Source organism: Lacerta agilis, chromosome 9 (genome assembly GCF_009819535.1).
Source record: "Lacerta agilis isolate rLacAgi1 chromosome 9, rLacAgi1.pri, whole genome shotgun sequence".
Lineage (NCBI taxonomy): Eukaryota > Metazoa > Chordata > Lepidosauria > Squamata > Lacertidae > Lacerta > Lacerta agilis.
In genome coordinates this window covers 30,423,610-30,437,252 of record NC_046320.1, presented here as the reverse complement: position 1 = coordinate 30,437,252, position 13,643 = coordinate 30,423,610, and the positions used below count along the sequence as shown (strand labels likewise).

At 43.2% G+C, this 13,643-nt stretch overlaps 1 protein-coding gene across 1 annotated transcript in view; it reads left to right on the top strand.

The window, feature by feature from the left end:
- Window positions 1–13,643, top strand: part of PALLD (palladin, cytoskeletal associated protein) — a 207,587-nt gene that overhangs the window by 178,501 nt on the left and 15,443 nt on the right. The window contains 3 exon segments of the mRNA XM_033160304.1: window positions 1,378–1,527; window positions 9,587–9,681; window positions 12,394–12,526. Coding sequence (XP_033016195.1) covers window positions 1,378–1,527; window positions 9,587–9,681; window positions 12,394–12,526 — 378 coding nt within the window.

Sequence of the window (13,643 nt, the reverse complement as noted above, 5' to 3'; positions counted from 1 at the left end):
ATATCTGGTGAGGAAACCATTAGAGAGAAGGGCAGGAAGGAATGTTCACTGATGAAGATCAAATCTAAATGCGTATCACCCTTTTTTGGGCAAACTTTTAGTTTCGCTGTGCTGGACAGAAGCTTGGCATGCCCAGCTGAACAGTTTGCGAGCTGCAAAAAAATATCTGTAGGAAAGTAGCTCTCATTTGCCTTCTGATTATCACAGCATTAAAAGAGTCCTGTTAGTGTGACCTGTGTGTGTTTGTGTTGTACTGTATACTCATTTGGGAGGAGAGGGTCATGGCAGTATGCCCTGCTCCAACCCACATACGTTTGTTGATTGTCAGAACAGACCCAGCACACACACAAACTGTGCACACAGCCAGGAACCTGCTATAATCAGGATCTCTGATTGCACAGGGGAGATTATATGTGTGTTACAGGTGGGTAGCCGTGTTGGTCTGCCATAGTCGAAACAAAATAGGAAACAAAATAGGAAATTCTTTCCAGTAGCACCTTAGAGACCAACTGAGTTTGTTCTAGGTATGAGCTTCGTGTGCATGCACACTTCTTCAGATACCATATGTGTGTGTTCATTCTAACAGTGTGTTGAATGCAATATAGGAGGGCCTGTCACCAAGATTTGTCTCCCTTGCCCACTGCCATCCTGTATTCAGTGTAAAAACATGGGTCAAATGTACAAGGCTTTGCATTTTTCCATGTGTTGAGTTCAAGAAGCTTAAACCGCTCATAATGTCTTGATAGATAGGGATGCCTAGATAAAAGTGTAAACCAACAAACCTCAGGCATTCATTTTATAGATGGGGTGACATGCAGGAGTTTTGGTGTGGAGGAAAGTTACAACCCGTCCCTTTTTTAAAAAGCAAGGATGAGGTTAAAGTGACTTGAACAAAGTTGCAGGAGATGACATCAGTGCAGTGCTTTTACGCCCAGTTTTGCACTGCTGATTCTTGTCCCTCAGTTTAGTCACCTGAGAAAGGTAAGACAAGCATGGGTGTCTGACTTGCAGCTGGAACCAAGGTAAGGAATAGGAGCAGGCTGTTAATTTGTGCCTGCACTTGCCCACCCGCTTTGCCCCAGTTTTGGCATTATATGTAACATTGGTGGCAGCCCTTAACTTCCAGCTCAGCTTCTCGCAACAACAAGAGAGGACCACTAGCCTCCTCACACTCAACAGTGCAGATCTCCAGATGCCACAAATAGGTGCACCAGCACTGTTAGACATATGGAGAGCAAAGAAACGAAAAGAGGAGGAAAGGCAGGGATTTGCTCCATATTCTTATTGTGCCTTTTGCGCCGATGAGGCTTGCTCACACTATTCATTCTGATTCCTTGTCTGCCTCCTTCATCACTTGCGTTTTGTTTTCTGACACAGATCTATTGGTTCAAAGATGGGAAGCAAATATCTAAAAGGAGCGAGCACTACAGGATGCAAAGAGAACCTGATGGGACCTGCTCTCTCCACACTGCTGCTTCCGCCCTGGATGATGATGGGAATTACACTATCATGGCTGCCAACCCTCAGGTAAACCAAGTCTTGATTTAGGAGTAAGCATACTCCTGGCACATATCTCTAAAGCATTCACAACCTGACTCTCGGTTAACTTAATTGACGGGTCATGTCATTTGGGATCAGATGATACTTAAAGCATCCATGTTCATCTCACACCAATAGGGCAGGACCAATAGGGTAGATGTTGCCAAGTTGCAAACACGTTTCCTCCAGGGATTATTAAAAAGAAGGAGGTTTTTCTGTTGTGACCTGATTCTGAGCAACTGCCATCTAGGTGGTGTTCTCGTGCAACCTTAATGCACCCCCTGTTGAAGATGATTGAGCTCTGAACAGTCATGGAAACTTAACTCCTGATACTTTGTGATGGCCACCTGCCAGGGCCCCATGTCACCTATGGGAAGGGGGTTTCTGGCTGACACAGATGTATCCCCCAGTTCAGCCCACCTTGATTAGTTCTACAAAGTGACTTGCAAATTCCCCCTGAAACATCTTAATGGTAGTGTAGGCTATTGGCTTCTGAACACGTGGTTGTTAAAATCAGAGACCATACAGGTTTATGAAACAAGTAAATCGTTTACTAAGATGGAAAAAGTATGGAGTTTTAAGAAAAACTATATAGTGCAAAAGTTACTGAAAACCAGTATATTCCCTTTTGAGCAAAATAAAGATTAAAATGCCAGCCACTTCCCTTGGAACTTAATCAGTCCCTCACCTCACCAGACTCATCGATGAAGCTTACTCTTGAGTAGCAGTCCTTTCTTCTTTTACCTTCTTGCCACCTTTCTTTCCTTGGCTTGTGAAGCTTTTCGTTATCACAATGAGATCCACTTAATCTAAATGTTTCCAGCCTGGCTACCTGCATAGATGGACTCCCCTTGCCGATCACAGGCTCCACACAACTGGCTATAGGAAGTCGTCTGAGCCCCTCAGCCAAGAGATATGCCAAACTCCTTTTTTGTAATGAAATTCCCTCTTCCACAGTTGAGCCCCAGGGGCACTGTGGAACTTCACAAGTTAGCCCATGAGTACCCAAATGATAGGCATTCCCATATAACAGTCCAGGGCAACAAGGAGCTACGGAGGGTAATTATATGTTATGAGAAAACTGGGGCACCTGCCAATAGTGGCAACACCATGTTGAATCCCCACTCTGTCCCCCATAATAAAACTTACCCCTTGTCCAGATGTCCTATTGGGTGTTTCCATAAACCCCATCAGGCTAGCCAATGGTGTGGAGTGGCAAACAAACAAAGACATTGGGTAAGCTTTACTGCCTGTTGCAGAAAGAGAAGAAGTCAGCTTAACAGAGCACAGCAGGATAAGCCGTGCTCTTTTAGTAAAAGTTAGAACGCAAGTGCCTGCTGTGATTGCCAAGGGAAATAATACGCTTCTTAACCTGTGTTGCCCCTTAGGAACCTCAGGTCAACAAATGCCGCTCTGTTTAGGTAAAAGATTTCAGAAGCAAGGTTGAAAACCTGATTGTCAACTATTGTGACCGCCAGAACGGATCCTCCAGAAGGAAAGTAGGCCCTTAACTGTAGGCAGAGCAGTCTGGCTCACTGGGAAGTTGTTTCATGACAACTTGAGACCCAAGAAGTGGTGTTACTTGCATCTCCAGTAGGCTAGAGTGCAGGGGTAGCCAGTGCAGTTCCCTCCATGTGTTGTTGTACTCCTGCTCCCATCAGCCCCAGCCAGCATAGGTAATAGTGAGGCATGCCCTCTTGTTACTGCTGCTGCTTTGTTTTAAATGCATTTGTTGTTCGTTTGTTTTTAGGCTGCTTCTAATGATTTAGTGCAAATAGCCTTGAGACAGTGGTTCAGAAGGTGCATTAAACCACTGAGCCTATGGGGCTTGCTGATAGAAGGCGGCGGTTCGAATCCCCTGCGACAGGGTGAGCTCCGTTGCTCTATCCAGCTCTGCCAACCTAGCAGTTCAAAAGCATGAAGTGCAAGTAGATAAATGGGAACCGCTCTGGTGGAAGGTAAACGGCGTTTCCATGTTGCTGCTCTGGTTCGCCAGAAGCGGATTAGTCTAGGACTCCTCTCCTAGAAATGGACGGCACTCCCAATTAAATTCACCTCCCCTCTCCATCCCTATTAAGATACGTTACTCCCTACGTTTTGTAATCTGAGCTTGGAACCGCTGTGTTTTCTGTTCTGCCACTTCTGAGCTCTCTCGGGACTTTGTGAATCTGTTAACTTCTTCTCTTCTAGTGTTTATTCTGCTAGCTGTTCCACATCCAGTATTCCACAGCTTCTGCCTTCTGAACTATGCCCCTCTGCATACCACTGTTCCAAATCTACACTGTCCCTCCTGCTCCTCGGAAGAATTGGGATCAGGAGGAGGGTGTGGCTCCCACCATTCTTCCTCAGTGCAGCCCTCCTCAGCACGGTCCCTGACATCATCCCTGGTTTAAAGGAACAACAGCCTGACCCTGTGCATAATTACTATTTGTAAGGCATCCAAACTGAGTGTGGGTTTTTCTCAGGCAAGGAAGGCAGCTGAAGTGTCCTTACTGGCACATCCTTTTCCAGACACCTACTTTGTTCACTCCCTCTTCTAGATTGCAATCTTAAGAGTCAAAAAATAAAAGATATTTGGTGTAGCACCAAAGATCTTTCCAAACCCAAATTGCAAGTAGGATTACATTTACAAATAATGAACTCTATCACTAAAGCACAGCTTATCCTCTTTGAGAGTGTTGTAGCCTGTTATGAACGTTGCTAGGCTACTTAACCATAATGGTTCCATTGCTGAAAGGCTTGAGAGTCACCACTGTCCCCTCCCCTTTTGTGTAAAATACATAGAACTTGGTTTGGTATCAAAATATTAGAAAACCATGAAACATAAATGTTGAGTCTACATAAAGCACTGCTGTGAACATATATAACATTTCCTATTATGCATGTAGACACTAACAGTAGTAATTTCCAAGCTCTGTTAGGCACACTGCATTGCTGACAGAAATTGTGCCAGTTCAGACATAAGACTAAGCTATGTTGTAGCATTGCATGCGCAAGACTTGAGTTTATCCCCCCTCTCCTTCTCTGGTGCAGCCATGAGGAGGACATTGGAAGCTTCTACTTTTAAACTAAGAAGTGTTCTTGGTTACGTCTTGGGGGAACTTTGATTAGGTTAATCTCTGGTTAATTTAATCAGTTCAGGATGAAACCATGGTTCATGACCCTGACTCGTTTACTAGCCAAAGTTTAAACAAACCAGAGTTATATAAGTTCTCACATACAAGAAGCATCATTTAGTTTAAAAGCAGAAGTGAAGAATTGAGAGGGCAGGATAGCTTGTGAGCCTAAGGCTCTCTCACATAACACCACCAAACCATAGTTTAGTGATATATCCCCAAAGGCCCATGGATGAAATAAAAGCCCCTGTAAGATCCAAACATCTGTCCACAAACAAAGCAGACTGCTGCATCTCTCTCCAATCCAGTGCTGTGACCTTGCCTGCTTCCCATCTGCCTCTGTTGTGAGTGGGTAGTTTTGCCACATCTGCATAGGGACTTATAGGAACATTCAGACATAGCAGTTCTTTGCATCTCTGCACTACTGTAGTGGCAGTGCATGTTTTGAGATGCATCACTTTGTGCTTGTGGATGGGCCTCTCTGCTTTTGTGGATTATTGCTACTCTGTCAATTGTGCTGAATTCTTACCTGCTATTATCTGAGTGTTCAGAACAATCTCTGGGGTGCTCAAGATATATGGGGGTAGCATTATTCCGTGAAGGTCACCAGGCACCTTTTGATTATTTTATTTCTAGTCATTACCATAAGCAATAACTGAAGCAGTGCTTTCCTTTAAAAAAATTAAATTAAAAATGTTCTGCTTATATTCCTCTTTGGCTGAAGGACAAAAGGGTGCTTGATTTATGTATTTATTTTGGAAAACGGATCAGCGAACTCTCTGGATGAATCTGGAAGTTTATTTATTATGCAACAAAGACAAGCTTGGTTCATCTAGTCATTTTATATTCTCTCGTCACGGTATAATTTCCAAATAAACACAATTACGTCTCCTGGCGTTAGCATAGTTCCAGTATGCTTTTAACAGTGCATTAGAGACTAAGGGCAGCAGTGGATCGGCGCATGAGCTTTTCACACCAGAAGATGTAGATTCCAACTGTGTAGCATCATCACCCAATGGAAATACGCCATGCTTTGTAATCCTAAACAATAATGGAAGTATGCCTGTAGGCCTCAAAGCTAGCACAGATGCGCTTAATGCGTCCATATAAGAGGGTGTTTGAGTGAAGATTTAAGTAGGTCGGTAATGAGCTGACCAGCTTAATCTTTTCAAAAGTAGTTGTGAAAAGGTAGCCTTCCCCAATCTTGCCCCCTTCAGAGGATGATGGATTTCCACTCCCATGACCCAGCCAGTGGCCAGGTGTGATGGCAGTTGTAGTCCATCATCTGTCAGAAGGCACCGCACTACACGTGACTTAAAAACAGCCCACATTTTAATTTCTCTTCCTGTAGCTCCTCCTGCAACAGCATCATGTAGCATGGAAACACCCTATGAAGAATTAAGTGAGACAGTGTGCTCCCTGAGCAGCAGTTGCCTTTTATCAGGACAAGGGATGCTTTGCGATCTTAAGGGGTTTGAGTAGGGATTGCACCCTGGGTGAAGATAGTAAATTTAAAAGAAGCAAGTGTACTCGTCTCTTGCTAGTTAAGACTAATTTATAGAGATGACTGAAGGAGAGATATAAAGATGTTTCTGTGCACTGTAAAAACTTCATTTAAGAACTCATTTCCAGGCCATGGGCAGTAATTTGGTTATTTAAATTGTCCAGGATAATGGGAACATGGGCTTCAACTTTTAGTTTGCTCTCACTGATAATTGCTTGGGTTCAGTAGTCCACTGACTTAACTGTTTGTGGGCTTGCTAAGTCACCAACATGAACAAGATTCAAAAGGACATAATTTCAGCTTGCCTACAATTCTGTTCATACTTGTCGCCTTTTGTTACTCATATGAATGTCGTCTCGAGCATGAAGATGCTATTGTGCCAAAAGTTGTTTTGCAAGTTGTGTAGAGTGCTGTCTGTGGGTTGTAATGAGCATTTAGTAAAAAAAGCTTATCTGAGTAGGCCTTGTTTAAAAGGCAACTTATATTCAGCAAAGGAAGTCACTGAGGTGAAAGTGGAAGTGAGGCTGCCGGTAAGGAAGAGGAAGCACAAGTTGTTTTTAAGTGGCTAGTGTGAATGTGAATTCCTCTGGGTAACAGCTGTTTTTGGACTACAAGTCCCATCATCCCTGACCACTGGTCCTGCTAGTTAGGGATGATGGGAGTTGTAGTCCAAAAACAGCTGGATACCCAAGTTTGGGAAACACTGCACTAGTGGGTTACGTGACTTTCATGCCAACTACAAAAGTTGCACTGTTAAGAAATACTGTTCACTGTAGTATTTATTAAGTTGGAAGCTGCCCAGAGTGGCTGAGGCAACCCACTTAGATGGGTGGGGTATTATATTATTATTATTATTATTATTATTATTAATTATCTGGTGTAGTGCTACTTGGGGAAGGACATTAAAACAGAGGAGTCTTTATGGCCTTTCAAAAAAAGCCTGAAGTGTCAACTGCCCACTGCAGGTCTACTGGGAAGGAATTTCAAAGATGTGCAGGCACCATAGAGAAAGTCCTCTCTCTTATGGTCACCCATTTCACACAACAAACTTTTACTTTTGCCTCACAACTTACAGGAGAAAATGGTGGACTTGAGTGGGTAGCAGAGAATAATGCTCTCTCTGTTGTAGAGCTTTTAGACAGACATCAACTGCAGGCAAGGACCTGATAATCCTAAACACAATCCAGAAGATAATTATGTGTGCTTAAGTCCCACTGGATTTTAGCCAGATTCAAGTACACATAATTGTATGCTGGCTTGAAGCCTGCATTTGCAAAATGTATTACGGATTTTAAAAAGTTGTTGTAGAATTGTTAGTCCAATGCAGCTCCAGGGAAAACACAAGCTCAATGATATCATGGTTACGAAGACCCAACTTTCTTCTTTGAACGAGCTTTATGGTGCAGCAACATACTGAGAGCCACAAGTTCCCAACCCTTGCCTTGTAAGTTTTTCAGCTTCTCCAGACCTAGGATTCACCTCTTAACTCCAGTTTGCAAACTGCCCACTTTTAATTTTTTTAACTACATGTGGCTGGCACTCTCTGTCATCCTCACCGAAGACTAATTACATATTTCAAATACTTATAATAAGACAGTGGTGTCTTTTTAAAAAAACAAACAAACCCTTTGCTGTTTCAACTTTACAATTTATGTCCTTTTAGGGAAGAGAACACATTGATAAGGGCTAAGAGACTGTGCTACAAATTTGGAAATCCTTTTATTCAGATATCCTTTCTCTTACTGCAAACTTGGCGTGCTGTATTTATTTAGTACCCCTCTTTTAAATGTTTTTCCTCCTTTGTATTTCAGTGGGATTTTAAAAAAAACCCCAGCTTAAGACATATGTGTACTGTCTCATAACCTAAAAGTTCTCTGGGTGGCTTACAGTAAATGAGTTGTCTCCTCACCTAGAAATATGGGAAATAATAATACAGGCATACCTTACAGGGGTGTTGATCCCAGGGCACGGTGAGGAGGGAAGATGATGATGAGGCTGCCCTGCGAAAGCAAAGTGAGTCTGATTGCATGCCCAGGTGCCATAAACTCGCCACAACTTTTTTGATTACATATGTCAGTGAGTTTGGCATGCCATTGGGCTAGCCACCATCACTTCCAGCCCACCTGCTGGAGGGATACCAGGGGTCAAGGCGTATCTGGGATTGATCCATGACATACATAAAGTGGTTGCGAACCACCACCACCACCACCGTCTTGCTGTGTGGGCGAGTGCTATTGCCCCAAAGCACCTTCCCCGGGATCCCTTTAAGGGATACCACCTTGGAGGGAGAAGCAGAAGCAGAAACTCCCGCTCAAGCAGGAATTTTGAATTCCAGCAGCTGGCGGGAGAGGGGAATTTGTCAGAAGCAAGATCCACAGCGGTATGGCAGGTGGTGATAGGTGAGTCACCAGGCTGCAAGTGCCCCATCGCCCCTGCAGAGGGCGAGCAGATATTCTAGTCAGTGCCTAAAGGGGGGAACGCCCTGGATGCTGCAGCACGAATTCCATGATGGAAGAAACACGCAGGTCATAAATGTACAAAGTAAATAAAACTAATGTATACGAAGACCTTTAAACACTCGAAGGTGCTCTTAAAATGTTAAGAAGAAGAAGAAGAAGAAGAAGAAGAGGTGTAATTGTCACAGCCTTCCTCATACTTTGGAGAACAAATTCCTTGTTGTTCGAGCACATAAGAATACATGCCAGAAATATTTATTGCTCTTTCCATTCAGCTTTCTGGTTCTACCTTTTAGATATTTTGGGAGGGAGGGGGGCATTTGTGCAAGCAAACAATAGCGACTGGCTACAGGCTCTTTCTGTGTTTGTACAGCTGGTTTTGTATGCTTTTGGCGTGACTCCCAGGGGTGTGTGGCTTAATGTGTTACTTTGTTATAAGTTACCTATTAACTCGCCATGCCTGGTTTTCCCCAGAATGTAACAACCCTCCCCATACGCAAGCACAATTTTTTTAGTGCAATAGCAGTAGTAATTTACTAACATACCGGTAATAATACCTGCCGGTGACAATGTAGATTGGGCCCGAGACGGAAAAGACAAGTAAGTGAATAGCAGCTGTGATGGTGAAGAGGAAGGATCCCCCTGGGGCAATCCTGCCCAACAGCCAGATAAAGCTTGGAGGTGCCATTGGTGATGCTGTAGACATTGCTGCACATTCTCTGTTCCTTTCTATAGAGTCCCTGGGTTCTCTTGCCCTTCTATAATGTCCTTGGTGGCATCTAGCTCTCTGCTCTCTTTCACACACACACACACACACACCAGCTGTGGGAAATACAGGATTCTCTCCAGTGGAAGCATTTGGTACAACTGCGTAACACTTGGTGTAGTCTTCAGTGTTAATTGACAGCATATATTGTTGTTGTTTTCTCTCAAATGTATAACATCTGTATTTGTCTTCCATTGCTTGATAGGGCAGGGTAAGTTGCACAGGAAGGCTGATGGTCCAAGCCGTCAACCAGAGAGGACGTAGTCCCCGGACACCTCCTAGTCAGCCGCATGTCAGAAGGTACCATGGGCATATGCACGTCTTTCCCAAGAGTTCTAACATGAGTCCTTTGTGGTTCCAATACAGAAATAAATACTTCCATGTTTATTTCTGGTAATGCTTGCTTTGATTCCCAATATTTTGACACAGTTAACAGTTCGTCATAGGAAATTCTGTATTAGACGCCTAAGAGGTTCAACCCAATCCTGATTCTAGGTGCCACTGAGCTGTGTGGTAAAATAGTTAATATGTTAAATATATGAAATGGCACTGCAAGTGAAATTTGCGGAACACCCCAGGTGCATGTCTCGGGCTAGGGTTCCATGGCTTGGGTGCCACTACTAAAAAGCCTTTTCTCTTGTAGTCACTGCTGTACCTCAGAAAGTATACCACAGTTTCCTGGCAGATTTGTGTGCAAGAGAAAGCACTGCTTAAAATACTTGGGTCCAAAGCCATTTAATAGCTGAAGGTTAAATTCCTTATCAACACATTAAAAAAAAAAACATTATTGGGTCCATTTTGCAGAGACCTGATTCCCACATAATGTCATCAGCCCCAAAACACAGGCTTCTGGGTAGGAGATCCTAGCCGATTGACTCTTCCCCATTTATTTTGCACTGCACTAAGTCAAATTCGGCTTAGTATGTCATCCAAAACGGAGTTCCTAGTTTGGCTCTCTCTCAAGACTGACCACTAGCTATAACAAAACTTTGTCTCATGGTTTGCAGCTCTTTGCTTACCCGAAAGCACTAAACCACATGGCTACAGGTCTGGAACATGCTAAGCTAAACAATGGCTTGGCGCAGTGCAGCACAGCAACAGAACAATCGGGGGGGGGGGAGCAGAGCGACTGCGATTGCCTCTCTGCCAGTTTGCGTTAGCATGGCATTGGCCTGGTCTACACATCACACTTAGCCAAAGCAGGCTTTATGCAGTCCCTGGGCTTCACTGGTGTTTGCTGTGATAAACATACAAAATTAAAAGCGAAGATGCACAACCCCTATACAAATGCATGTGGACCCAGGAAAACCCTGGTGGAACTCAGTCGCTACATAAAGTTAAGCAGCAATTAGCAGCCTTGTCCTGATGTTCACAAGAAAAAGCTTTCTGTTGCTGGGGCAATGCAAAGTAAAAAAAATATGGGGGGGGGGTGTTGTCTATAGTTTGCTGTAAGGAACTGAGATCTGGTTTCCTTTAAAATTTGTGCCACTGCTGTGTGTTCTGCAGAAACTAGTTAAGAGTGTGTATTGCACACTTCCATGTTTTCAAACATTGCAAAGATGAAAAAAAATGTAGAAGTGTATGATAAGAGAAAGGAAGAGGGAAAATCAAGAAAAACTAAAAGTAGTGATCTAGCCAAATTTAAGAAAACGTTTGAGCTACACCCTTTGTCAGAAAATGATTAAGCATAAAAAAAGAAAATGATTAAGCATGTCCTTGAATCTCTCCCACTAAAATAAATTATGCTGCTAAATTTATCAAGTGTAATTTCCAATTTAGTATGTGGTGGGGTGTATGTGTGTGTTGCAAGCTATTTGGTCCAGTGAGAGATTGATTTAAATGCACAATTCCACAGACTCTTATTGATTTTCTTGTATGGGTGTGTTAATATATCCAAAATTAATTGAAACACGATGGTGTTGCTAACATCTGGCACTTCATATATTTTCGAGCTTCTGTCAGCACTCAGTTTTGGATGTGTGCGTAACAGAGCAAACCTTATGTGACTCATAAATAGGGAGCAATTTAAATTTATGTTCTAGTAGGCATGCAGAGGTTGCCTTTTGCTCCCTTGCATCTTACTCATTTTATTGACCAGTATTGTGGTAGAGAGCCTACTCTTCCCCCCTGCCCCAAAGTTCTTCTGAAAGCCAAGAATTTGCTTAGGGTACATAAGAAAAATTCCTCTCATCTTAGTCCAATTCAAAGTCTACTTGAAATTAATGAAAGTTTAGGGGAGGGATGTTGATGGTCACAGGTGAGGGAACATATGTGTGAAATCTAGTCCATCATTTTGTTCACATTTACTTTTATTTTAAAAGTATGTGCATTGTTGAGAGTTTGGGAATACTGTCAGTAATGAAAAACCTCTTAACCTTAGGCTATGGTTAGGACAGAGCCTGGGAACGAAAATGAATGTGTTCTGTCTACAGTGGTGCCTCTGGTTACGTACTTTATTCGTTCCGGAGGTCCGTTCTTAACCTGAAACCGTTTTCAACCTGAGGTACCACTTTAGCAGGGACAAGGGTGGTGCTGTAGGTTAAACCACAGAGCCTAGGGCTTGCTGATCAGAAGGCCGGCGGTTTGAATCCCCACGACGGGGTGAGCTCTCATTGCTAAGTCCCTGCTCTTGCCCACCTAGCAGTTCGAAAGCACGTCAAAGTGCAAGTAGGAAGGTAAACGGTGTTTCCGTGCGCTGCTCTGGTTCGCCAGAAGTGGCGTAGTCATGCTAGCCACATGACCCGGAAGCTGTATGCCAGCTCCCTCGGCCAGTAACGCAAGATGAGTGCCGCAACCCCAGAGTCGTACACGACTGGACCTAATGGTCAGGTGTCTCTTTACCTTTACCACTTTAGCTATTGGGGCCTCCCGTTGCCGCCACACCGCTGGTGCACGATTTCTGTTCTCATTCTGAGGTAAAGTTCTTAACCTGAGGCACTACTTCCGGGTTAGCAGAGTCTGTAACCTGAAGTGTTTGTAACCCAAGGTACCACTGTATATATATTTTTGCAGACCTCGATCTCGATCAAGGGATAGTGGAGATGAAAATGAACCAATCCAGGAACGTTTCTTCCGACCTCATTTCCTGCAGGCCCCGGGAGATCTGATAGTTCAAGAAGGAAAACTTTGCAGAATGGACTGCAAGGTACATTTTTAATTTAATTTAAATTTTTATAGGTCATATTCAACTGGATTTTACGATCATCATATACTACTACTACTTCTTTTGTCAAATACATGGGGTTGGTTGCAGATGGTGAGCCTAATAGGCATATTCCACTTGTGGAGAGTTGACTCCCATAAACTTGTGTTGTAGTTGGATTCCTGATCAGATCACTTCATAACTACATAGGCTGGATTCCAGTTCAGCTTTTTAAAGGCAGTTTTATTTATTTCTCCAGCAGATACTGAAATTTATTAAGGCAGAGATTCATAATGTTTTATGAAATGTCATCACGTGAAAAATGACATTGTGAAAGTTAACAGTAAGCACCGCTCTGGTAATGGATTTATAGATAAAATATGTGCTCCCTCTAGTGGCTTTGAATGCATGGGTTTCCAAAATAGAGCCAAAGGCTGCAATCCTGTACCTTTTATGCACTTACCAGGAAGTAAGACTAGTTGAAGAGTAGACATGGCATTGTTGTAGCAAAGCGAGCAGGAAGGACAGAAATATTCCAGCACACCAAAGGTAATCTACACTTGTGCTCCTATTTCTAGCTAACCTATCAAACAGATGCCACCAGATTTTCAACCTTTATTATTACTTGACCTGTGAAATGCAATATGAGGATTTTGCATCTGGTTGGGAGGAATATGATTTATGAATTTATCTAACGTATTTAGAGTGGGCAAGCTTAAAACCTAAGTAAATAAATGGCCGGATGTAGTTGGATGTCCCATTCTGATGCCTCCTTGTGAAATGTACAAATGTCTGCTTGCAAAGCTGTCATACTGCCGTGTTTTGCATTATATCAGTGCAACTATTAGATTGCCTCACTGAAGCCACATGCCCAGGTGAAGGCTGTAATTCTCCTGGTCAATACTGAACCCATGTTGAAGTTCTGAATTGAGATACATCTGCACAGAGAGGAAAATATAATGCATATTAGTCTTAACATTGTTTTCATTCCTCCTTTGAACCCAGAGATGAGGAGCCTCAAGCCATGGGAGCCAAATGTGGCCCTCTAATAATTATTATTTTATTATTTGTACCCCGTCCATCTGACTGGGTTGCCCCAGCCACTCTGGGCGGCTTCCCT